Raw genomic sequence first — 24,012 nt, 5'->3', positions numbered from 1 at the left:
ATCTCAGTTCACTGCAAGCTCCGCCTCCTGGATTCACGCCATTCTCCTGCCTCAGCCTCCCGAGTAGCTGGGACTACAGGAGCCCGCCACCTCGCCTGGCTAGTTTTTTGTATTTTTTAGTAGAGACGGGGTTTCACTGGGTTAGCCAGGATGGTCTCGATCTCCTGACCTCGTGATCCGCCCGTCTCGGCCTCTCAAAGTGCTGGGATTACAGGCGTGAGCCACCGCGCTCGGCCGGATGAATTTTTAAAAAGCAAATATACTGGCTGGGCTCACTGGCTCATGCTTGTAATCCCAACGCTTTGGGAGACTGAAGCAGGAGGACTGTTTGAGGCCAGGAGTTTCAGACCAGCCAAGGCAACACAGCAAGACCATCTCTATAAAAAGTAAAAAAATAAAACATTCACAGGTTCTGAGGATTAGGAAATTTTTTTTTCTGAAAAGCAAATATAAAAATCAAGTGAGGTTCAAACATCTTCCTCTCATATTTCATTAAATTATGCATATCTCATTCTGGATACCAAAGGCCTAGAAAAATGTCTGTTGGCTTATGGATCAACTGATTAGCAATGGCTAACTCTGGGAAAGGTTTATACAGAGAACTCTGCATTAGAATTTCTTTCAAAGAATACCACAGAAAACCATCTCTACCACCACCATCATCCGCTGCTTCCTGCTTGATCCTAGTGAAGCTGGCTCTCCAGAACCTCCTAGAAACTTGAGGCCTGACACAAAAATCCTCCTGGATCATCCTAACCGACTCTGAGTACGCGGGATCCATAAAGGCTCTTTCAGACCAAAGTCTTCAGCCTACTCTATTTATTTATTTTAATTAATTAATTTATTATTACTTATTTTATTTATTTTATTTTTTTGAGACAGGGTCTTGCCCTGTCACCCAGGCTAGAATGCAGTGACACGATCTTGAGTCACTGCAACCTCCGCCTCCCTGGGCTCAAGCGATCCTCCTACCTTAGCCTCCTGAGTAGCTGGAATGACAGACACACGACACCATGCCTGGCTAATTTTTTAAGGTTTTTGTAGAGATGAGGTCTCACTATATTGTCCAGGCTAGTTTCAAACTCCTGGGCTCAAGTGATTCTCCCACCTTGGCCTTCCAAAGTTCTGGGATTACAGGTATGAGCGACTGAGTCCTGCCATGAACCCACTCTTGTTATCCACCCTGCTGTGCCCAACTGGAAGATTCTTTCCATCTTCAGAAAATCCCTCTAGAGATGTAATTTCAGGTTACATCCCAAGAAACACTAAAGGCACTCACAAGGCAAGATGTTTACATATCGATTTTTTTCCTTGTTTTCCTCCTTGGAAGCAGCCTCACAGGTGGCCTGGATAGGACACGCAGGGAGAGCCTGAAAGGTTAAGAGAAATTAGAGGAATTATTAGCAGGGATAAACATCAAACATGCAAACTGCTGCACCAAACCCTGACCCAGTAGCACATTCTACCTTTTTCCTGGGGGGAAAAACATGGGCCCAGGTTATGCAGCCTAACATAGAGAATGCACCTCTCCCCCTAAACAGCCATAAGCTCCTTAGAGTTCAACAACACAAGAATCCTCGGGGGGCAGAATGCCCTTTCTGTTATGGTAAGTATAGCATGCTCTTTACATGATTACTACGTGGTTAGGGGCCTGTCATTATGATGTTAGGCCAAAATGGCCTACCCTTGTAAATGGGAATGGGGACATAACTGAAGGAATGGGCCATTTATCCTCATGTTAATTACCACCATACAAAGATGACATGCATCTCAGAGTGAACCATACAGGAGGGTTCTGGATGGCCAGCTGATTTAATATCTTTCTAGGGATCTAAGGGGGCATGGTACCCCAGCCTCTAGCATCATGTGGCAAGGAAGCAAGGACTGGTGGGTGAGTGGGAGGGCTTCATATGGATGCAGCAGTTAAGAAGCAGAATATTTGGGTGAGGTGACATTAAATTTGCAGCAGTTTTGGAGCAAATGTAAATTAGTTAGTGCAGGGAGGTTATCACAATGATTTGACATGAGATAGTCTGGGTTTGTATGACCTTGAGCACATCTGTTTTCTAGGTCCAGTTTCCTCATTTGTAAAATTGGGGCCGGGTGAAGTGGCTCATGCCTGTAATCCCAGCACTTTGGGAGGCTGAGGAGGGTGGATCACCTGAGGTCAGGAGTTTAAGACCAGCCTGGCTAACAAGGAGAAACACTGTCTCTACTAAAAAGACAACAATTAGCTGGGCATGGTGGTGCACACCTGTAACCCCAGCTACTCAGGAGGCTGAGGCAGGAAATCGCTTCAATCCGGGAGGCGGAGGTTGCAGTGAGCCAAGATCACACCATTGCACTCCAGTCTAGGCGACAGAGTGAGACTCCGTCTCAAAAATAAATAATAAATAAATACATAAAATTGGAACAACAATATCTGCCACACAAGGAGATAATCTCACATGTGGCAAAGAATAAGTATTCAAATAAATGAGTTTTATGAGAGTGGGAAGCTAAATTTTATTATTTGATCTGTTCTCCTCTTATATGTTTCATATATAAAATTAAGGACGAAAAAAGGAGCTGGGCGTGGTAGCTCACACCTGTAATCCCAGCACTTTGGGAGGTAGAGGTGGGAGGACTACTTGAGGCCAGAAGTTTGAGACCAGCCTGGGCAACACAGCAAGACCTTGTCTCTACATTAAAAAAAAAAAAAATTAGCCAGGTATGGCAGTGCATGCCTGTAGTCCCAACTACTCAGGAGGCTGTAGTCCTAACTACTGGGAGGAACACTTCAGCCCAGGAGTTCAAGGCCATGATCACACCACTGCAGTCCAGCCTGAGTGACACATACAGCGAGACTCTGACACTATAAAAACAAGTAAGAAAGCAAAAAGGGAGGCAGTTTAAAATTCCAACCCTAATTCCGAGCAAGTGACTTGGAAATACATTTTATGAGCCTTAAGAAAACTTTTTGAAAATACTTTTTGACCCAGCAATTTCATTTCTGAGAACATACCCTAAGGAAATAAAAATCTTTATGTCCTAATTATTTACTTCATCATTATTTAGAATGACCCAAAACTGAGAACAACCGTAGTATTCACCAGTAGAGGAACAATTCATGCATTACTTTTCATTCATTCTTTCAACAAATATATATTTTGTACCTACCAGGCACTGGGCTACGTACAGAGCAAAGAGTGGGGAATCAAATATAAGTGCAGTTCTCGCCCTCAAGGACAATATAAACTTGTGGGTGAAAAGCAGACATTAAACAAATAAAACAAATACATATATAATTATACATCACCATGAATGCAATCAAAAATAGACTGCTACTAGAGATGAAGTATCAAGCACCAAATTTGGATTACAGGTGGGTCTCTCTGAGGCAGGATGAGTGTAGAAAATAGTATTCCAGGCACAGAGAACAGCATCTGTGGTAACCCAGAGGTGGGAGAAGGCTTGGTTGTGTGAGGAACTGAAAATCAGTGCAGGTGTCACGCACAATGTGAGGCTGGTGGGGATGGCAGGAGGAAGTAGGAAGAGATGAGCCTGGCACTCAGATCATCCATTTCCAGGTAGGTCCTTAATAGGGAGTTCAAATTTTATGCTAAGTGCATGAGGAAATCTCGAAGGTTTTTAAAGTGTGATCCATTTTCCATGTTAAAGAATTACTTGTTATTACATGCAAAAATGGACTACAGAGAAGAACTGAAGCATGGAAAAATGATGATACATGGAAATGGATGCATTTGAGACATATTCTGGAATTAGAATTACTACATTTGGGCCAGGCGCGGTGGCTCACGCCTGTAATCCCAGCACTTTGGGAGGCCGAGGTGGGTGGATCACCTGAGGTGTGGTATTCGAGACCAGCCAACCAACATGGCGAAACCCCATCTCTAATAAAAATACAAAAAATTAGTCGGGTGTGGTGGCACATGCCTGTAACCCCAGCTACTTGGGAGGCTGAGGTAGGAGAATCGCTTGAACCTGGGAGGCAGAGGTTACAGTGAGCCAAGACTGCGCCATTGCACTCCAGCCTGGGCAGAAAGAGCAAAACTCCATTGCAAAAAAAAAAAAAAAAAAAAAAATTTACTACATTCGGAGATGGAATGAAGGCAAAGTGGATTGGGAAGAGCAAGAGGCAGAAATGAATAATGAAGGTTTCTATCTTTGATAATAATAATAATAATAATAATAATAATAATAATATTGAATAAAGGAAATGCCAGCCCAAAGGGAACCAATTTTTGTCAGATAGAAGCAAGAGTTTTTTTGTTTTTTTTTGGAGACAGGGTCTCACTCTGTCGCCCAGGCTGGAGTGCAGTGGCACCATCATAGCTCACTGCAGCCTTGAACTCTCGGGCTGGTGGTATCCTACTGCCTCAGTCTCCTGAGCAACTGGGACTACAGGCATAGCACCACCATGCCTGGCTAATTTTTTAATTTTTATTTTTGTAGAGGTGGATCTTGCTATGTTGCCCAGGCTGGGAAGCAAGAGCTTTAAGAAAGGAGCAAATATATTTACTGGAAACCAGCATGACAGTGATAGGATAAATTAAAGTAAAAGACCCAAAGACAGGAAAATTAGGACCTCATAATCCATCTGCCCTTACCTACTCAAGAGATTTCCTTTCAGAATTAAAACCCTGGAGGTTCTGCATGTTATTTTACTAACAGAGGCAATTACCCCTGACCCTATGAACACATAAAAGGAAGAAAAGAGTTTCCTGGGCTGGACTCTTACACATGCAGTAGAGACCATTATTTTGGATCAGAATTTCCCAATTCACCCACAGTTTGCATTCTCTTTCTTCACAAAGATTTCCACAGGTTTCCACCCAAGTACAGGGCAGGATGAGATGTCAGTTTTTTAAGCCCTGATGGCTAATCCAGAGGAACTACTTTTCCTGCACATCTCTTCTCTAAAATGTAGAACAGAAGTAGGGAACAGCAAGACTCTTGAAAACAGTCTTCAATACAAAAATATCAGGAGTAACAAAGACTACACTACATCTCACAGCCCTATCAGCATCCCTAGCTCCTCCAGTCATGATAAAGAAAAACTAGGTCTCCAGGTGGACTAAGTCTCCTAAAAAGAGTCAGGAAGAAACAGGAGCTATTGTTTAACAAGAGAGAAGAAAGGGCTTGTCCTGGAGAACACAGAGCTAGATGTAAAGGTTCGGAATGAAGAGCCTGCGTCAGAGATGAAAACAAGGTGAATCCTACTCCTTTTGGTTTCTACTCTGAAACACTTAGCTCACAGAGCTAGGAAGGAGCAGCTAGAGCAGAAGCCTATAAAATGTTAAACTCTCTAGAAACACTAGGTGGCATCGAAGATCGTTTCATCTCTTGCTCAAGCCTTAATTGGAACCAAGGCTAAGTACTCATTAGCCTTTTTTTAAAGACACGTCAGTTACAAAAAATTTTTTTTTCAAATTTGTTATTTATTTTTTAAAAAGTATCCATCACATAATTTAGCTTAGAAGTTCTCTTCGGGCTCCTCCTCTTATATCCTCTTCCTTTCCCTCTCACTGGTAAACCTGAACTTTTATATTTATCATTACATCGCTTTATTTGTATCTCGTATTTTTTGCATCCAAAACAATATATTATTGCTAGTCTAGTTTTTGAGGAAAATGGAATCATGATTAAGTGGTGGTTGCTTTTTTTTTGGCTCAACATTACGTTCCTAAGATTCATCCTGGATGTTTGCTTACTTCAGCTACTTTGTAGTGCTCCATTTGAGACCGTGTCAAAATTTACTTATCCATTGTACTACTGATGAATATTTGGGTTGTTTACAGTTAATGGTCCTGCTCTGAGACAAAGTAAGAGCTTTAAGAAAGGAGCATATCTTTCTTGTGCATATGTGCAAGAATTTCAGGTATAGGTATCTTTAACCTTACTAGATAAAGCCAAATTGTTTTTCAAAGTAGTTGTACTAATTTATACTCCCACCAGCAATGTACATGTTCCAGGTCTGTATCCTTATCAACATTTGCTACTGTCAGACTTTGTATTAAATGTAGTTCTGATTTACATTTCTCTGGAGGTTCATCATCTTTCCACTGCATACTGGTCAAAACAGTTTCCTCTTCCGTGAAGTACCTAGTTAAGTGTTTTCCCCGTTGTCCTACTGGATTATTATTATTTTCCAAATGGAGTCTTTTCTGTCACCAAGGCTGGAGTGCAGTGGTGTGATCTCGGCTCACTGCAGCCTCTGCCTCCTTGTGTTCAAGCAATTCTCCTTCCTCAGCCTCCCCAGTAGCTGTGATTTCTGGTGCTGGCCACCACACCTGGCTAATTTTTTTTTGTATTTTTTGTAGAGACAGGGTTTCACCATGTTGGCCAGGCTGGTCTCGAACTCCTGACCTTGTGATCCACCTACCTCAGCCTTCCAAAGCGCTGGGATTACAGGCATGAACCACTGCTCCCAGCCTACTTATTTTCTTAACAATTTGTAGAAGTTCTTTATATATTCTGGATACTTTTCCTTTATCAGTTACCTGTGTTATCTTTTACCAAGGTTGTGGCCTTCCCTTTCATTTTCTTTATGGTATCTATTTATGAACAGAGGTTTTGCATTTTCATGTAAATTCATCAATCTTCCCTTTTATACACTTTAAGTCTTAAAAAATGCTTTCCTATTGTGAGATCAGAAGTATATTTTACTACATTATGATCTCTACATTTTATCATTTTTGTCCTTTAGATTTCAGTGTTTATAGCAACTGGAATTGGTTCTTGTGTTTGGTATGTGATAAGCATTCAATTTCATTTATTCCCACAGGGTTACCAATGGTTCCAGGCACTACTTATTGTGAAGACCATCTTTTCCCCACCCAAACTGCAAGAGCATTTCTGTCATAAATAGGTTTCCACTTACACATGGATCTGCTTCTGGGCTCTTTATTTCATTCCATTGGTCGATCTGTCTATCCCAGTGCCAATACAGAACTGTCTTAATTACTAAAATTTTATAATCTCTTTATATCTGGTAAGGCAGGTCTCCTCACCTTGTTCTTCTTCTTCAGGAATGTCTTGGCTATTCTTGAATCTTTTCTCCTCCATATAAATTTTAGAATCAGCTTGTCAAGTTCCACAAAAAACCTGTTGGGATTTTTATTGGAATTGCATTGAATCTATATATATTGGGGGAGAACTGACGTCTTTACAAAATTTAGCCTCCTAATCCATTGATCCTATCTCTTCACTAATTTAAGCTATTTTCCTTTAATGTCTTCAAACATTTTAACAATTTTCTCTAAATTGTTAAACCCATTCCTGGGTACTTTACATTTGGATGCTATTGTAATTGGCACCTTTTAAAAGGTATTATCAGGTTTTTTGTTTGTGGCCTATGTATAGAAATGCATTAAATTTTATGCTGCTTCTGTATCTAGCAACCTTGCAAGACTAATTTATTAATTCTATAATATGATGAATCTGTGGGTTTTTCTGAAGACAATATTTGGTCTGTGAAAAATTTATATTTTGTTCCTTCCTTTGCAATCCTTATACCTTTCTTTTCTTGCCTAGATCTCCAGTACAGGTCTGAATCTCATTCACTTTTAAGTTTGAATCTCTTTTTAATACTCTCACTCAACAGTCACCAGTGCCTGAACACTGCAGTGACAGGAAATTTACTACCTTCCAAGGTAGGTCTTGGAACAGTTCTGTTTAAAACGACCCAATACCCAGATACACAATTTCTTCTGCATTTCCCTTATAGTAAGCAATGTAAAGCCCAGATATCAGCTGGTATCTTCTCTGCCCCTTGCAAAGCCCAAACTCCCAACTCTCTGGACAGTGGAATTCCAAAGCCCTTGTCACAGTTCCTGCTAATTCCTACAGGACTTTGGCTCTGATTCACTTATTTTGGGACAACTCATCAATGTAGAGGCAATTTCACCCATCTTAACTCAGATGCCACACTCCGTCCCATCACTAGATGACACACACATGCCTTCTTCATCTGGCAATCTAAGAGATGTGGGGTCCTGAGGAAGGTCACATCTCACATTGCATAGATTCTGACTATTTCACTGGCTTCACCTCTTTACCTCTTTTCTTTCTCTCCTATCCCATATCCCATTCCTCTCAGGAGCTAAGCCTTTTTTTTTTTTTTTTTAATCTTTTGAGACAGAGTCTCACTCTGGTAGCCAGGAGGCTGGAGTGTAGTGCTGTGATCACTGTAGCTCACTGTAGCTCCTGTAGATCTATAGAGTGAGCACTAGAGCTCACACTGTAGCCTCCAAACGCTGGGCTGCAAGTGTTGGGCTCAAATGATTCTCCCACATCAGCCCCCTGAGCAGCTAGAACTACAGGCATGTGCCATCACGCCTGGCTAATTAAAAAAATGATTTTGTAGAGATAAGGTCTTGCTACATTGCTTAGGCTGGTCTTAAACTCCTGGCCTCAATCAATCTTCTCGCATTGGCTTCCCAAAGTGCTAGGAGATTACAGGCATGAACAACTGCACCCACCCAGGAGCTAACCCAATTTTATCTTTTTGTTTCTTTTTAAACCTTGATAATGCCTTAAGGAGCTCAATTTTCCCTGAAAATGGGGGCTTCTGAGTGGTTTTTCAAAGTATTTCTTTTAAATAAATTCAAAGATTCCTAGAAAGACAAATGCTGGTGAATAGAAAAGCTCCAGCTTGTAATTAGGATGAAAGCCATAGCCTAGAACTTCTAAGCAGGTGGGCATTCACAGAAATGCTACAGTCTCCTTTTAGCCTGTCACATATCTGAAAACAGCTGTCATGTCCTATGTGTGTTGTTCCTTTAGTTTTCACCCCCACGGTCGAGTTTCTCTCCAGAACAACATCCCATTTGGTGATATCCCTTTTTACAGTGACCTGACCACAAGACCCTTGACACAGTTCAAACTAGGCATAGCAACTTCTTTATTCTAGATGTTATATATCCATCGAAGCAAACTAAGTCCATTATATTTATTTACCATATTTTAAAAAATCTGCTTTAGGCCGGGCGCGGTGGCTCAAGCCTGTAATCCCAGCACTTTGGGAGGCCGAGACGGGCGGATCACGAGGTCAGGAGATCGAGACCATCCTGGCTGACACGGTGAAACCCTGTCTCTACTAAAAAATACAAAAAACTAGCCGGGCGAGGTGGCGGGCGCCTGTAGTCCCAGCTACTCGGGAGGCTGAGGCAGGAGAATGGTGTGAACCCGGGAGGCGGAGCTTGCAGTGAGCTGAGATCCGGCCACTGCACTCCAGCCTGGGCGGCAGAGCGAGACTCCGTCTCAAAAAAAAAAAAAAAGAAATCATCTGGCCATTCTATTTGACAGATACTTGCTTCATCTTCTTTGCTATCATAAATAATGCTGTTATAAACATCATTGTACAAACATATATTTGTACAATAACGGTTTTTAAGAATCTCAGAAGCTTGGTCAGACAACTCAAACATTAAGATACTGATTGGTACTGCCAAAATCATCCCTCCAATGTAATACCAATTTGAACTCCCTCACCTGTGTGTAAGTCTCTGCAGCCCCATACTTTTGTCCACAATTGATATAAATCTTTTAAAATTTTCAAATCTGATAGGTCCAAAATAATGGTTAGCTTTAATGAGTATTTCCCTGATTACCAGATATAGTAGATCTTCTTTTCATATCTTTACAGACCATTTGTATTTCTTCTGTAAATTGCCAATTTCTTGACTGGATTGTTTACCTTTTACTCACAGGTTTGTATATTCTGGAGCATTCTTTGTCTACCTATGGCAAACAGATTCTCCCAGTTGGCCACTTTTTTATGGCATCATTTGTCACAAAGATGTTTCAAATTTTAATATATTTACTATCTTTCAAACTTTTCCATTCTGGCATCTAAATCTTACTGTAAGTAGCTTAGAAAGGCCTTCCCCATCTGATGGTTATTAAAAATATTATTCTATGACAGTAGACACAAATTGGTTTGTTTGCCCTACGTGCTATTTCTCCTCTTCCCTCCCAGGGCTGACTGATCCAAGCACAGTCATACCTGACTCATATCGGGCCAATCAGATTCTCTCCCAGGATTCTAAAAACTAGGAAGAAGCAGGGACTTTCCTAGAAGGGCCCCAAAGCCACCAAGGTAGGGTCGGGCTCTACCTGAGGCTTGGTACTCCAACTTATCTTCTGATTCTGCCAGCTCTGCCAGTGTCTTCCCAAATCAATAGTTCTGTTTGTTTTTTGCTTAATTTAGTTGAGTTGACTTCTCTTGCTTTTAACTAGGGAGCTTAACTGATTTAGCAATTACTATCAGAGTGAGGTTGTAGTTGAGAGACTGCTGGGGGAAATGTGGGTGATGTTACTGGGTTCAGATGGAAGGAAAGAAACTGTCAACCAATTGCCAGGATGGGAAAGAGCAAGCTGCTCATAGTTCATAGCTGCACAACTATTATTTTAGTTATTGCCTGCAATTACCTGTGATGTGTTCAAGCTGGTGGTAAAGGAGTAGGGGTGTCCCAACTAAAAGGAGAGGGGAAATGTTGAAACCAAGGAGTAGGATTACTTTTGACAATATTAGAGAACAAAACAAGAAACATCCCAGCTCCAATATCAAATGCTCACCTCGAAATGAAAACCCAAGACTCAAGGCCTTTACATTACTATGCATGTATTTTGCTAAATGAAATGTTAAGATTTCCAAATTTTGCTAGTTGCTGAATTTTAATGCCACAGAATTTACATCTTTCCTGGGTTGCTCATGAGAAAGATAAGGCTGTAAGTGAGACAACAGAAATGACGATAAAAGAGAGGACCTGAAGAAAGCTAATTTTGAAAAATCTCTATTATGCTCTCTACTGCATCTTGCTGTCATGATGAAAACTACCCCACAACCCAGCCTGCATTGCTCACACATTACCAGAATGCAACCATAACATGACCTGAGGGTAAAATACATAAATAAGCAGAAAAGTAAAATGCTGGCCAGGCACAGTAGCTCATGCCTGTAATCCCAGCACTCTGGGAGACCAAGGAGGGAGGACTGTTTGAGATCAGGAGTTCAAGACCAGCCTGGGCAATACAGCAAGACTCCCGTCTCTACAGGAGGAAAACAAAAAATAAAGAGCTAACAAATACCCAGAAGAAACTATAGGAATTCACTGAGCTGGATCATTAAAAATGATAGGAACAATTGTTGATATAGATTTTAGAGACGTTATAACAAAGAAGGGAGAGTATGACTTTTGGTTAAAGCCAAATTTCTTTTCTTTTTTGAGATGGAGTCTCATTCTGTCCCCCAGGCTGGAGAGCAATGGTGCAATCTTGGCTCACTGCAACCTCCACCTCCTGGGTTCATGCCATTCTCCTGCCTCAGCCTCCTGAGTAGCAGGGATTACTGGCACTCGCCACCATGCCCGGCTAATTTTTGTATTTTTAGTAGAGACGGGGTTTCAACATGTTGGTCAGGATGGTCTCAAACTCCTGACCTCAAGTGATCTGCCTGCCTCGGCCTTTCAAAGTTCTGGGATTAAGGCATGAGCCATTGTGCCCGGCCTGGATAAAACCAAATTTCTGATTATGGTATGGTCAAAAGAACTTCTGCAGGTAGTGTAACAGCTCAGGTAACTGGCCATGGTTTTAATGTTGAGCTAGGCTGGCCAGTGGAAACCTGGACTGAATGCTAGATTTAGTGAGGTGATAATGAAAAGCCAGAAAATCCTTGGCACAAAGTAGAGGAGACCAGAGTGGCAAATGGACTCTAAAGGCTCAGCTTTCTACTGACACCTTCAGTATGCCCTTGATGGGATCCATAACACATGCCTTGCTGAGGCTGTACACTGGTGAAGAAAGCACTGGAATCTTTCAGAAGTACTTTCCTGGCTGTCCTCAGCAGAGTGAGATGCTAGTGGAAGGGACTGCTTCTAAATGGGATTCTTGATCTACGTGGGCTAGAAAGACTTTTGGAGACCATGATTTATGGCTGTGAATAATTCATTGTGAAGCTCCCAGTAATGGAAATGGAAAGTAACTTTCCAGGTCAGTTTAGGCAGCCTACTAGACTACCATGCTAGAGAGAGGACCCCCTCATCCAACTCGTAGGCCTGGGTCATTTCAGACCCAGAACCCTTCAATAACAGGGAGGACAGGCATCTGTAAGGAGGAACCCTGCCACAGTGTATTAACACACATATATTATAAACCTCCCTCCTCATCCTTTCCTAATAATCTGCAGATATTTACCATGGTAACTGTACTAGGCAAAGGGAAATGCATCTTTCGGGGTCTGCTAGGTTCTGGCCCTGAGGTAACTAATTCCTAGGAACTCAGAACATTGCTAAGATATGCTGATTAGAACGGAGCCTTTGCAGGCCAGGTGATGGAAGGAGTTTTGGCCCGAGGTGGCTTCACATTAGGACCTATTATCTATTTAATCTATCTTATCTATCTGTCTGTCTGTCAGGGCCTCCAAAAGGGAGGGAAACAAACTAGTTGCTCCTGGCTCCATGAAGTTGGCTAGATCTCCCTCTCTGCCACCTTGATTTTCAATAACATTGGCCATTAGGTGATGCCCAAAGACACACAGATTCCCTAGCCCACTGGATAAGAACTATCACAGAAAGAGCAAATGTAAGCTCTCAGAGCAGTGATCTCTTTACCAAAAGGCAAAGTCTCCATGTAAACCGCAGGACCTTAAGTGCTACAGAAGACTTTGCAGATTTGCAGTTACTTTTCCAGATGTACTCTACTTCCTGCAGATTAACATATAACTCCTGGTACCTATACTACCGCTAGGGGTAAGTGTATGTTCTTTTTAAGTTGTGTGGACTACTTGAAGCAGTTTTTCTTGCTCATGGCAAGAGCAGCCTCAGTGATAAATCATCTTGACCTTTCTGTGTTGTGATCTGGTTCACTGAGATTTTGTCTGTTTCACAGGACATTACCTTGACAACTATGCTAATGACTTCAATGTGAGACATGGAAGAGCGGGAAGTTATGTATCTTAGATGTACATGTTAAGACAGAAAAATACAGTGGCCTGCCACCTCAACCAAATTTTCTGAAGGTAAAAGGCCTGCAGCACGTCAGGGTATCTCCTCCAACATAAAGGACAACTTGCTGCCCCTTGCCCCATCGCCCCGTCCTGCTAACGAAGAGGAGCAACGCTAGCTGGGCCATTTTGAGTTTTGGAGACAGCAAATACGTTATGCTTGCATTCAACTCTGATCTCTCAATTTAATCCATCTAATCCATCTAATCAATCTACCCACCTACCTACCTACCTACCTACCTAGAGACAAGGTCTCGCTCTGTCACACAGGCTGCAGTGCAGTGGTGTAATCACAGCTCACTGCAGCCTCAAACTCCTAGGCTCAAGCAATACTCCCACCTCAGCCTCCCAAGTAGCTGGAACTATGGATGCACACCACCATGCCCAGCTAATTTTTTGAAGAGGCAGGCTTTTGCCATGTTGCCCAGGCTGGTCTTGAGCTCCCGGACTCAAAGTGACCTGACTGCCTCATCTCCCAAAGTGCTAGGATTAAAGGCATGAGCTACTGTGCCCAGCCTCTGACCAATTTATTGAATGATCTGAAAAGAGAAGGTACTCCTGCTGACCCAGGCCACAGAGAAATAAGCTCTGGTAGATTGTATGGAGTTCTAAAGTGTTTGTAGTAAGGTAAACAGAAGAATCGTAATGAAAAACCCTAAAATACGGAAATAAGACCATGATCCTATTGGCGAGACCATGCTCCTAGCCTAGTACTGGGCTCTAAGAAAGAAACTGTAAGCCTGATCACAGATACAGGTATCCAAATGACTTGAACTCCCCATCGTAAACTAGGTTTTTTTTTTTTTTTTGAGGCAGAGTTTTGCTATTGTCACCCAGGCTAAAGTGCAATGGCGTGGTCTCAGCTCACTGCAACCTCTATCTCCCGGGTTCAAGTGATTCTCCTGCCCCAACCTCCCAAATAGCTGCGATTACAGGCGTTTGCCACCACGCCTGGCTAATTTTTGTATTTTTAGTAGAGACAGGAGTTTCACCATGTTGGCCAGGCTGGTCTTGAACTTCTGACCTCAGTCTCCCAAAGTGCAGGGATTACAGGCGTGAGCCCCCGGGCCGGTCTCATAAACTAGGTATTATGTGATCCAATCAGCCATAGATTTGAACATGCCCAGCAGAATCCCATTATTAGCTGGAAGTGATTGCTATAAAATGCCTACCACACAAACCACTGCTGCAATAGATACTACTGACTTCCTATTGACATCAACAGTTAACTGAAGAAGAAAAAGTTTGGCCTGGTATATAAATTGCTTGGTGAGACATGCTCGCCCATGCTGGAAGTAGACTGCTATGGGGTATATTACTTAAGTGATGGCTTTCAATGTGTATAAAAATGAAATCCTCCTAATGAAGTGAACTTCAAGCAAATTATCACACTGCTTATCTCACTGGAGGTCAGGATCTAAACCACTCGCTGGGTAGTAGATAACTAGAACAAGAAAGGAAATATTTATGTTCCATGTGAATGCTCACCAGATGGCACTCATTGCTAGAAACCCAGGTGATGAAGGTCAGCCCTTTCCCTCACTACCCTAGTGCTGGCCCAATGAGCTCGTGAACACAGTTGCCATGGTAGCACAGCAAATGGCTCTCACCACAATATCTATCTGAATTTACCTATCATGCCTCCAGGAATACCATCACCATCCAGGGATTTACTGAAACACCTTATCATGGGGTCTCAGGGGATATTACCTCCAAACAAATAATTTGTTTCATGCTTATGTAAATTTAATGTCATGGAAAAAGAAAAAAACTAATTTGACAGAAAAAAGTACAGTAATGGGATCACATACCTCATCACCCAGAAGCAGTTGGTATTATAGATTATAAAACAGTATAATGCCTAGCACAGATCCAGCTATGGTACTGAGGCTGGAGGGCTGTCTTGTGAGATGTGGTAATTTTTTTTTTTTTTTTTTTTGAGACAGAGTTTCACTCTTGTCATCCAGGCTGCTATGCAATGGTGCTCACTGCAACCTCCGCCTCCCGGGTTCAAACAATTCTCCTGCCTCAGCCTTCCAAGCAGCTGGGATTACAGGTGCGTGCCACCACGCTTGGCTAATTTTTGTATTTTTAGTAGAGATGGGATTGCACCATGTTAGCCAGGCTGGTCTTGAACTCCTGGCTTCAGGTGATCTGCCCGCCTTGGCCTCCCAAAGTGCTGGGATTACAGGTATGAGCTACTGTGCCCGGCAGGATGTGGTAAATCTTATCAATCAATAATGAACATTAAATGGTGCTATTTTTCCAATAGCCCCCCAAAAAGGTCTAAGCTATTCTGTTAACTCTTGCTTGGTAAATGGTCTCCCACTTCAACTCTTGCCTCTCCCTTTTATCTATTCTCTATATTGTAGTCAGTGATTTTCTCAAAATGCAAATCTGACATCACCTACCACTCCCCTTAAGCCCTTCAATTGTGGAGCAGATATGAATAGTGACTTGTTGACCCAATAACCATTCCTCCTTTACCAGACCTCCTATTCTGTGAGGTTATCCATCCATATCCCACATGAATATCTAAAAAAATATTTTTTTGAGACAGGGTCTGGCTCTGTTGTCCAGGCTGGGGTGCAGTGGAGTAAATCTGACTAACTGCAACCTCCACCCCCTGGGCTCAAGAGATACTCCCACCTCATCTCCCATGTAGCTAAGACTGTAGGCGTGTACCACTATGCTCAGCTAATTTTTGTATTTTTGTTGTTGTTGTTGTAGAGATGGGGTTTCACCGTGTTGCCCAGGCTGGTTTCAAACTCCTGTGCTCAAGGCAATCTGCCTGCCTCAGTCTCTCAAAGTGTTGGGACTATAGATGTGAGCCAGAGTGCCTGGCCTTGACCCAGGAATAATCTTAGACTAGTCTCAGTCAGCCACAGTAATCTTATTTTCTCCCTTGCTCACGACAGGTTTAAGAAGGAGCATGTGACAAGAGAAGTCTCCAGAAGCTTTTGGGAAAATTTTTCCCACTGATAAAAAAAGAGTCAGCCTATAAGGCAAAGCTGACACATGGCTTAGTGGAAAGGTATGAAAGAAACTGACGGTTTAGCAATGCCCCAGCTGATGTATTTACCAACTCTGGAACTGCTCCTCTGTGTCCTTAAATCCATCTCCCACTTCCTAGTCATGACCACTTTAGGTCAATCTATTAGCACTTCTGATATTAACACCTGTAACCCCTAACTGTATTCCCCGCAACTATTCTGGTCTGCCCATGGGCTATTCTCCTTACAGAAGCCAGAGTCAATTTTTTTTTTTTTTTTTTTTTTTTGGAGACAAAGTCTCACTCTGTCGCCCAGGCTGGAGTATAGTGGCATGATCTCAGCTCACTGCAAGCTTCGCCTCCCGAGTTCACGCCATTCTCCTGCCTCAGCCTCCTGAGTAGCTAGGACTACAGGCACCCGCCACCACGCCTGGTTAATTTTTTGTATTTTTAGTAGAAATGGGGTTTCACCGTGTTAGCCAGGATGGTCTCGATCTCCTGACCTTGTGATCCGCCCGCCTTGGCCTCCCAAAGTGCTAAGGATTACAGATGTGAGCCACCATGCCCGGCTGAGTCATTTTTTCAAGATGTAAATCTGGCTGCTCTATGGCTTGCCACTTCTCTCATGACTATCTGCAAGGTCTGTGGTCTGGCCAGCCATCTTTCACAGTTTCACCTCTTATCCTCCTTTGAAGCTCGGCTCTTCAGCCGCACATAGCCCTGTTGTGTTCTGGATGTGCCCTCCCTCAGCACACTCACTCCTGACAATTTGCTCCTGCTATTTCCAGTGCCCAGAAGGTGCCCCACTGCCCTTTCCCCGCCACCCTTGCCTATGATTAGGTATCAATTAAAATATCATTTATTCGAGGAAGCTCTTCTTTTGTTTTTTTGAGACGGAGTCTTGCTCTGTCGCCAGGCCAGAGTGCAGTGGTGCGACCTTGCTCACTGCAACTTCCGCCTCCCGGGTTCAAGCGATTCTCCTGCCTCAGCCTCCTGAGTAGCTGGGACTACAGGTGCATGCCACCATGCCCAGCTAATTTTTGTATTTTTAGTAGAGACAGGGTTTCACCAAGTTGGCCAGGATGGTCTCGATCTCTTGACCTCGTGGTCTGCCCACCTCGGCCTCCGAAAGTGCTGGGACTACAGGCGTTGAGTCACCGTGCCAGCCAGAAGCTCTTCTGATCTGGGATCAGAACTGGTAGGCTAGGATCACCAACTGGTAGTTTACAAACGTATTCTGCTTCCTTGTGGGAATTATAAATACTAATCTAAATACTCAAGATGAGAACTGTGCTCTGTAGTCTCCCATGGTTCCCATTTCCCACACTGATCTATCCTACTGTCTACTTTAAACACTAGACACCCCTGCTCTAGACTCAAAAAGGTAACCTCTTAATATGGATGCCTACAAATACGCACCAGTCCTTCACGTGCTGCACTGCTGTTTGAACTTAGTTAGTTTTGTTCTTGTTTGTGGGGTTTCCCTCCTGGACAGTGAGTTAATTGAGAGTAGGGACTGGACCTGTTTCTGCTCCTCATCATATCACTGGCAACTAGAATACTACCTGACACATATTAGATGCTTGCTACGTATTTATTAAACAAAAGAAGTAAGAGATGTGATGATGAATGAATGGATGGGTAGATTAGGAGGTGAGGCAAATCTTACTTCATTTCCAATCGATGACCATACAGGAAGTCAGATAAACTTGGTAAAACATTTCTCACCTCTTAAACATTAAAAGCCCATTTTTTACTTCATGACTCAAAAGGTCTGAAAGGTCTGACCTTACGTCTGTCTTCTTCCCTGCTGATACACCAGTCTCAACAAAATACTCACGTTGAATTCCTCCCTGAAGAGCTTATTGTCGTCGGCCATTCTCCGGTTAATTTCCTCTTCCAGCTTGTCCACGGGCAGGGGTGGGTACTTCCTGTTGGTGCTTGGGGATCTGGCCAGAAGTGGCACACTCTGGGGCTCTGCAGTACACAAGGGAGAAGGTCAGTCAGGTGCCCTGAGGACCTAGTCCCTTTTCTGGAGGCTAAACTGGGGGTTCTACCTCATGGACCAGGCCTGTAAAAAGTAGGACTGTTCTCTTCAAAAATCTTCTTTTTTCCTCTTTTTATCGTCTTATTCTTTTAAAAGGATGGAGAAACTCCTAATTTCTTGATTTCCTTCCTTGTGAAGGTTCCCCATGACATTAAGGAATGCCTTACCCACATCCTCAGTGCGGCCGTTGGATAAGCGGAAAGAATTGGAATGGCTCCCAGCTTGCTTGTATTTCTTAAACCTAATGAGAAAATGATCACAGTGAAGAATGAAGCACAGAGGCGGGAGAGGCAAATCACAGCTCTGTATTCCTGCTCATCAATTCAGCCTTTCTAAATCTCCTTTAAAAATAATCGGGCTTTTTTACAGACAGGTCATGCACACTCTGAGCAGCAGCATGCTGGGGCGACCAAGTACCTCGGGATACTCCTGTTTACCCTCGGCACACTGGGACCCAACCAGGGAACCCCAACAGTATATTCAGGCTCATGTGGCTCACTGGAGAGCGCAGCCATACCAGGTGGAGAGAGAGTGAGTGGACAGAATATAGTTGGGGGAGACAGACAATATATATCAAACAAAAATATTGGTATTTCCTCAGTGTAACCTGGGAGACCCAGGGAGAAGCCCAGAGCTTTGGACTGGGTGGACACAGTTCTGGCCACAAGTCTCCTGCAGAATGATGGAGACATATGACAAATTATAGGGGGCACATGATTCCCCTCTCTTTATCCCTGCAGAAGAACAGAGGGAGCACAGAATAGGTTAGGCCAAAGATAAGGCAGGGCTAAACCCAATTAGTCACGGCAGTAGCTTTAGCAGGAAGAGAATAAATGCACCACCCTCTTCTCTCCCTTGGATTCCCCTTCCTTGCTTCTGCTTGAGTGGTAATGTCTAGAGGATCCTGAAAGAAGGTTAGAAAGAGGGATCCTGTAACTCACAACTCACATGGCTCAGCTTAGCATGCCAGGGCCAGGGGTCCCAGAAGGGTTTGGGGACAAAACCCCAACTAGAAATAAAGTAGGCTTTTGTTGAGCATGTAATCTTACTGGGGCCCTTTTAGGGGTTCCTTCAACAGGGCTAGACCTAAAGATCCTGTAACACCTGTCCCTAATAACAAACTGTGGTTTCTTACTTCAACCTCCAAACTACCATTCTGGGTTTTAGCTTGCACTGGAGTTGGGGGACTGGGCTTGGACAGATGGAAGAAAGAGGGAGGGTTTAGGACTTAAGGAAGACTATGTAGAGCTTTTAAATCATTTCTAAGTAGAACTTCAATTTTAGCACCATCATGTGCCATTCCCCCTCTATCCTATTCATTGTGTATATCCTACTGTCTACTGGACTGTGTGGGTTCATTGGGACACTGGGGTATTGAAACAGAATCTAAGAGAACGTGAAGTGTTAGTAGGCTCACCTTAACATGTACAAAACTATGATAATAAACACGATCACTAGCAGAGAGGACAGGGCCACCATCACCGCAATAATTGGTGTCTCATCTGAAATCAAGAGAACAGAACAAGTCATTACTGTGTCGTGCAATGGAGGGTTTAAGTCAGCCATTCAAGGGAACACCCTGAAGAGGAAGAGCTCATTCAGTCCTGCAGATGCCAGGAAATGGAAACAGAGAAGAGTGTGAGTGTGCACCTCCCACTGCCATGCCAGGGCTATTGAGGTGAGGTGGGGAGAGAGTATGGGGCCCAGGATGACATGCTCACCCCATCTCTGACTATCATACATTTATTTACTGTGTCTCCCTGCACTAGAATAAAAGCTCTTTAAAGGCAGACAGTTTGTTTTACTCACTGCTATATCCTTTGAGCCTAAAACAGTACTTAGCACGTAAAAAGTAGTGGACTATTTGGAGGCATGAACACATCCAATTCTGATGGCAAGCTAGGTAGGCAGGGCCAACACTGTACACTCTCTCAGCCTCAATGGGCTCCATCTAGAGGAAGATGGGAGAGGTAGGGAAAAAGACGGTTTTCCTATCATAAACCCAAATGGTTTCCTGGGCAGAGAATATTGTTCCTAATTAAAACAAGGAGACAGGTAGGGCACAATGGCTCACGCCTGTAATCCTAGCATTTTAGGAGGACAAAGAAGGTGGATTGCTTGAGCCAAGGTATTTGAGACCAGCCTGGACAACAGGGTAAAACTCCATCTCTACTAAAAATTAAAAAAAATAGCCGGTGTGGTGATGTGTGCCTATAGTCCCAGCTACTTAGGAGGCTGAGGTAGGAGGATCACTTGAGCCCAGGAGATGGAGGTTACAGTGAGCTGGGACTGTGACACTGCACTCCAGCCTGGGCAACAGAGCAAGACCGTGTCTCAAAACAAATAAACAAACAAGGACAGTTGGGTGTGGCAGCTCACGCCTATCCCAGCACTTTGGGAGGCTGAGGTGGAAGGATTGCTTGAGGCCAGGAATTCAAGACCAGCCAAATAAAAATAAAACAAAACAAGGAGACATTATTAGATCCTCAGCCACCATGTAACAAAACTGCTGGGTGCTTTTTTTTTTTCCTCTTTCCACACGCTGCTCCCTCAGTCACCTTTTGCCAGGACCCCAACCATGGCAACATCTGGCTTGAAGACATGGCAATCCCACCTCATTTCACAGGGCCTGGCTCCCTTTCACCCAATATCTAGCCTTGTTTCTCATGCAGCTGGCCAGGCACTGACTCATCCGCCTCCACTCTCACCCCCCACCTCACTCCATGAACTACACCATCAGAGTGGCTTGGTAACTATCTTCATCATTTTCCTACCTGCTAAAAGGGAAGACAAGTCCCTCCCATCCTGTCATGTGTGCTCTGGATTACATCCACTGCTGTCACCTCAAAGACTTGTCTTCTTGACCTCATTTACCCTCCCCCAGCCACCATCAGCCTTGTGTCTCTCTTCTCAGCTGACTTTCCACACAGCTGTCTAATTCGTCTTGTCTAACTCCTCACCTCCAGGTTCTCCTTAATCTATTTGCTCTGACTCCCACCCTCAATGCTCTGTTTAAACTGCTCAGCCAGAATACCAACAAATGTCATATTGCCAAATCCAACAGGAACATTCCCATCCTCATCTGATTCAACCTTTTAGCAGCATTCATTCAAATATTTGTGGACCAGCAATTTCATGCCATTGTTTGAGACACTAGGAGCAGAGAAGTGTTCAAGCAGACAAGTGATAGAAAGCTTACATTCTGTGGGGAGGAAGAAGGACACTGTTTATAAACAAGTCAATACTTAATTTTAGACAGAGACAAGTGCTATGAGGAATAAAAAGCAGGGTGGGGAGAAAGTGACAGGTTGGGGAGCAGTGATGAGTGGTCTGGGAAGGTCTCTCTGAGGAAGTAATATACGAGCAGAGCTCTAAATAACGTGAAGAGAACCATGCAAAGATCTGGATGAAGAGCTTTCTAGACACAGGGAACAGCAAGCATAGTAGCTCTTAGGAGTTTGGCAGGTTCAAGAAATAGCACAAAGGCCAGTTCAACATAAGATGCCAGAGAGGTGGGCAAAAGCCAGCAGACTTAGGACTTGGGAGTCCATTGTAATGATTGTGGATTTAATTCTGAGTGTGATGAGAAACACTATGCCATTGGAGGGCTTTGAACAGAGGAGATATACAACTGGATTTACATTCTCTTAAAAGCTAAACTGACCCATAAGCAACAGCCATGAGGTGAGAGGTTAATCTAAGAATGCAGTGTCATAGAAGCCAAGAGCAGAGATTTTCAAGGAGGGAGCAATCAATTCAATCAAATATTGCCTACAGACTTAAGAAGGATGAGACAGAGAAGTGAAACCAGATTTGACAAGACGGTGGCTACTGGTGACCTTTCCAAGTGTTTTCAGTTGAACATGGGTGAGAAAGCCTAAATGGAGTGAAATAAAGATAGAAAAAGGACAAAGTGAGACACCGGGTCCTTTTGGGGGGACTTTTAACATTAAGGGATACAGTGGAAGGGAGTGACGGAGGGAGATGTGAGGTGGACAGATGGGGTTTTTTTTGTTTGTTTTTAGAGAGACGGAAGATATTACATGATGCTTCTTTGTTAATGGTAAGTTTCAAACATACTGTGGTATGTGGCTCTCATCTTAAAATGAGCATTTGGATTGGCTGATCACTCCTTCCTCTCTGAAGCACTTTCCTCTCTTAGCTTTCCACAATGAAGCACTCCTCTGATTTTCCTTCTATCTCTTGTCTGCTCCATCTCAGTTTCCCTCACTATCTGTTCCTCTTCCAACACCAGATCTCTAAATGTGGGAATTCCTCAGGGCTCTGTCCTTGGCACTTTTCTCTATATCTAGTTAATCTGATCAGAGAGATGACTGTAAATACAAATGCCATGCTAGCAATTCCCACAGTTGCTTTGTTTGGTCAGACCTCTTTTCTGAGTTCCAGATTCTCAACTGCCTATTTTCCACCTCCACTTCAAATTTCATAGGCAACACAAGCTTTCTGTGTTTAAAACCTTTCCCTCACCATTCAGTAGCTAGTACTCTAATCCACCCTGTTGCTCAAGAAAGAAATGTGGAAACCCCCTTGATTTCTTCCTCACACTTATCTTCTGTATCTAGCACAGCTGCAAGTAATATATTTTAGAGTTATATCTAAAACTTCAAATCTGTCTGCCTTTTTTTTTTTTTTGCATTTTTTTTTTTTTTTTAATTGCCACCAGTGTAGTCCCAACCTCCATCCTCTCTCACCTGGATCACAGTAAGCCTCTGCCCCTGCCAATCTATTCTCCACAAAGCAGAGGGATCTCTAGGAAAGCAACTTAGGGTATATACCAATCTTAGGTAAAACCCTCCAACAGTTTCTCATGCCTTAGAACGAAATCTAGTCTCTTTATCCTGGACTCTAACAACCCCCTTGATCTAGCCCCTACTTGCCCTACCTCTTGCACTCTTTCCTTGCTCACTCAATTTCAGCCACTGGTTGTCCTTCCACGCTTTCTTTCATTCATCCATCCTCAGGCCTTTGAACATGTTATTCCTTCTGCTTTACACAGCCTCCCTCTGTTCTTTGCCTGGCTATCTCCTACTTGTCTGGTTCTCTGTGTGTCACTTTTCCCACACAGGTCTTCTCTGACTTCCTAATACTAAATTAGGATCATAAGTTTCAATTTCCTTATTTCTGAAATAAGTTATTCTGCATATTAAATTAGACCATTCATGTAAAGTTGTTGGCACAGTAACTAGCACACAGTATGTACTTAATTTTAGCTGTTATGGCCGGGCACGGTGGCTCATGCCTGCAATCCCAGCACTTTGGGAGGCTGAGTGGGCAGATCATCAGGTCAAGAGTTCGAGACCAGCTTGGCCAACATGGTGAAACTCCATCTCTATTAAAAATACAAAAAAAAGCTGGGCGCAGTGGCTCAAGCCTGTAATTCCAGCACTTTGGGAGGCCGAGACGGGCGGATCACAAGGTGAGGAGATCGAGACCATCCTGGCTAACACGGTGAAACCCCGTCTCTACTAAAAAATACAAAAAACTAGCCGGGCGAGGTGGCGGGTGCCTGTAGTCCCAGCTACTCGGGAGGCTGAGGCAGGAGAACGGTGTAAACCCAGGAGGTGGAGCTTGCAGTGAGCTGAGATCCGGCCACTGCACTCCAGCCTGGGTGACAGAGCAAGACTCTGTCTCAAAAAAAAAAAAGTACAAAAAAAATTAGCCAGGCGTGGTGGCACATGCCTGTAATCTCAGCTACTTAGGAGGCTGAGGCAGAATTGCTTGAACCTGGGGGGCGGAGGTTGTAGTAAGTCGAGATTGCACCACTGCACTCCATCCTGGGCAACAGAGCAAGACTCAGTCTCAAAAAAAAAAAAAAAAAAAAGCTTTTATTTCTTATACTATTTTTGTAAGGCAAGGACCTTATTATTTTCCTTGATAATACCTCTCACACTTTGTAATTACATATTTGACTGTTGTTGATTAATCAATATCCCTCCTTTATAGCAT

The 24,012-nt window shown here is 43.3% G+C and overlaps 1 protein-coding gene across 12 annotated transcripts in view; it reads right to left on the bottom strand.

The window, feature by feature from the left end:
* The window catches only part of PTPRA (protein tyrosine phosphatase receptor type A), a 163,907-nt gene that overhangs the window by 31,572 nt on the left and 108,323 nt on the right, over positions 1 to 24,012 (bottom strand). For 11 of the 12 annotated variants that reach the window (XM_037990670.2, XM_008019184.3, XM_008019145.3 and 8 more), the window contains 4 exons: positions 19,463 to 19,547; positions 18,213 to 18,286; positions 17,839 to 17,975; positions 1,280 to 1,370 (listed from right to left, as the gene is read on the bottom strand). In XM_037990670.2, the coding sequence (XP_037846598.1) occupies positions 1,280 to 1,370; positions 17,839 to 17,975; positions 18,213 to 18,286; positions 19,463 to 19,547 (387 nt within the window). Of the gene's footprint in view, positions 1 to 1,279; positions 1,371 to 7,013; positions 7,108 to 17,838; positions 17,976 to 18,212; positions 18,287 to 19,462; positions 19,548 to 24,012 lie in introns of those variants that run through there. The other variant, XM_073007193.1, reaches the window with a different exon arrangement.

Source organism: Chlorocebus sabaeus, chromosome 2 (genome assembly GCF_047675955.1).
Source record: "Chlorocebus sabaeus isolate Y175 chromosome 2, mChlSab1.0.hap1, whole genome shotgun sequence".
In the NCBI taxonomy this organism is placed as follows: domain Eukaryota; kingdom Metazoa; phylum Chordata; class Mammalia; order Primates; family Cercopithecidae; genus Chlorocebus; species Chlorocebus sabaeus.
The sequence above is the reverse complement of the archived record's forward strand: the minus strand, read 5'-3'. Positions and strand labels throughout refer to the sequence as shown.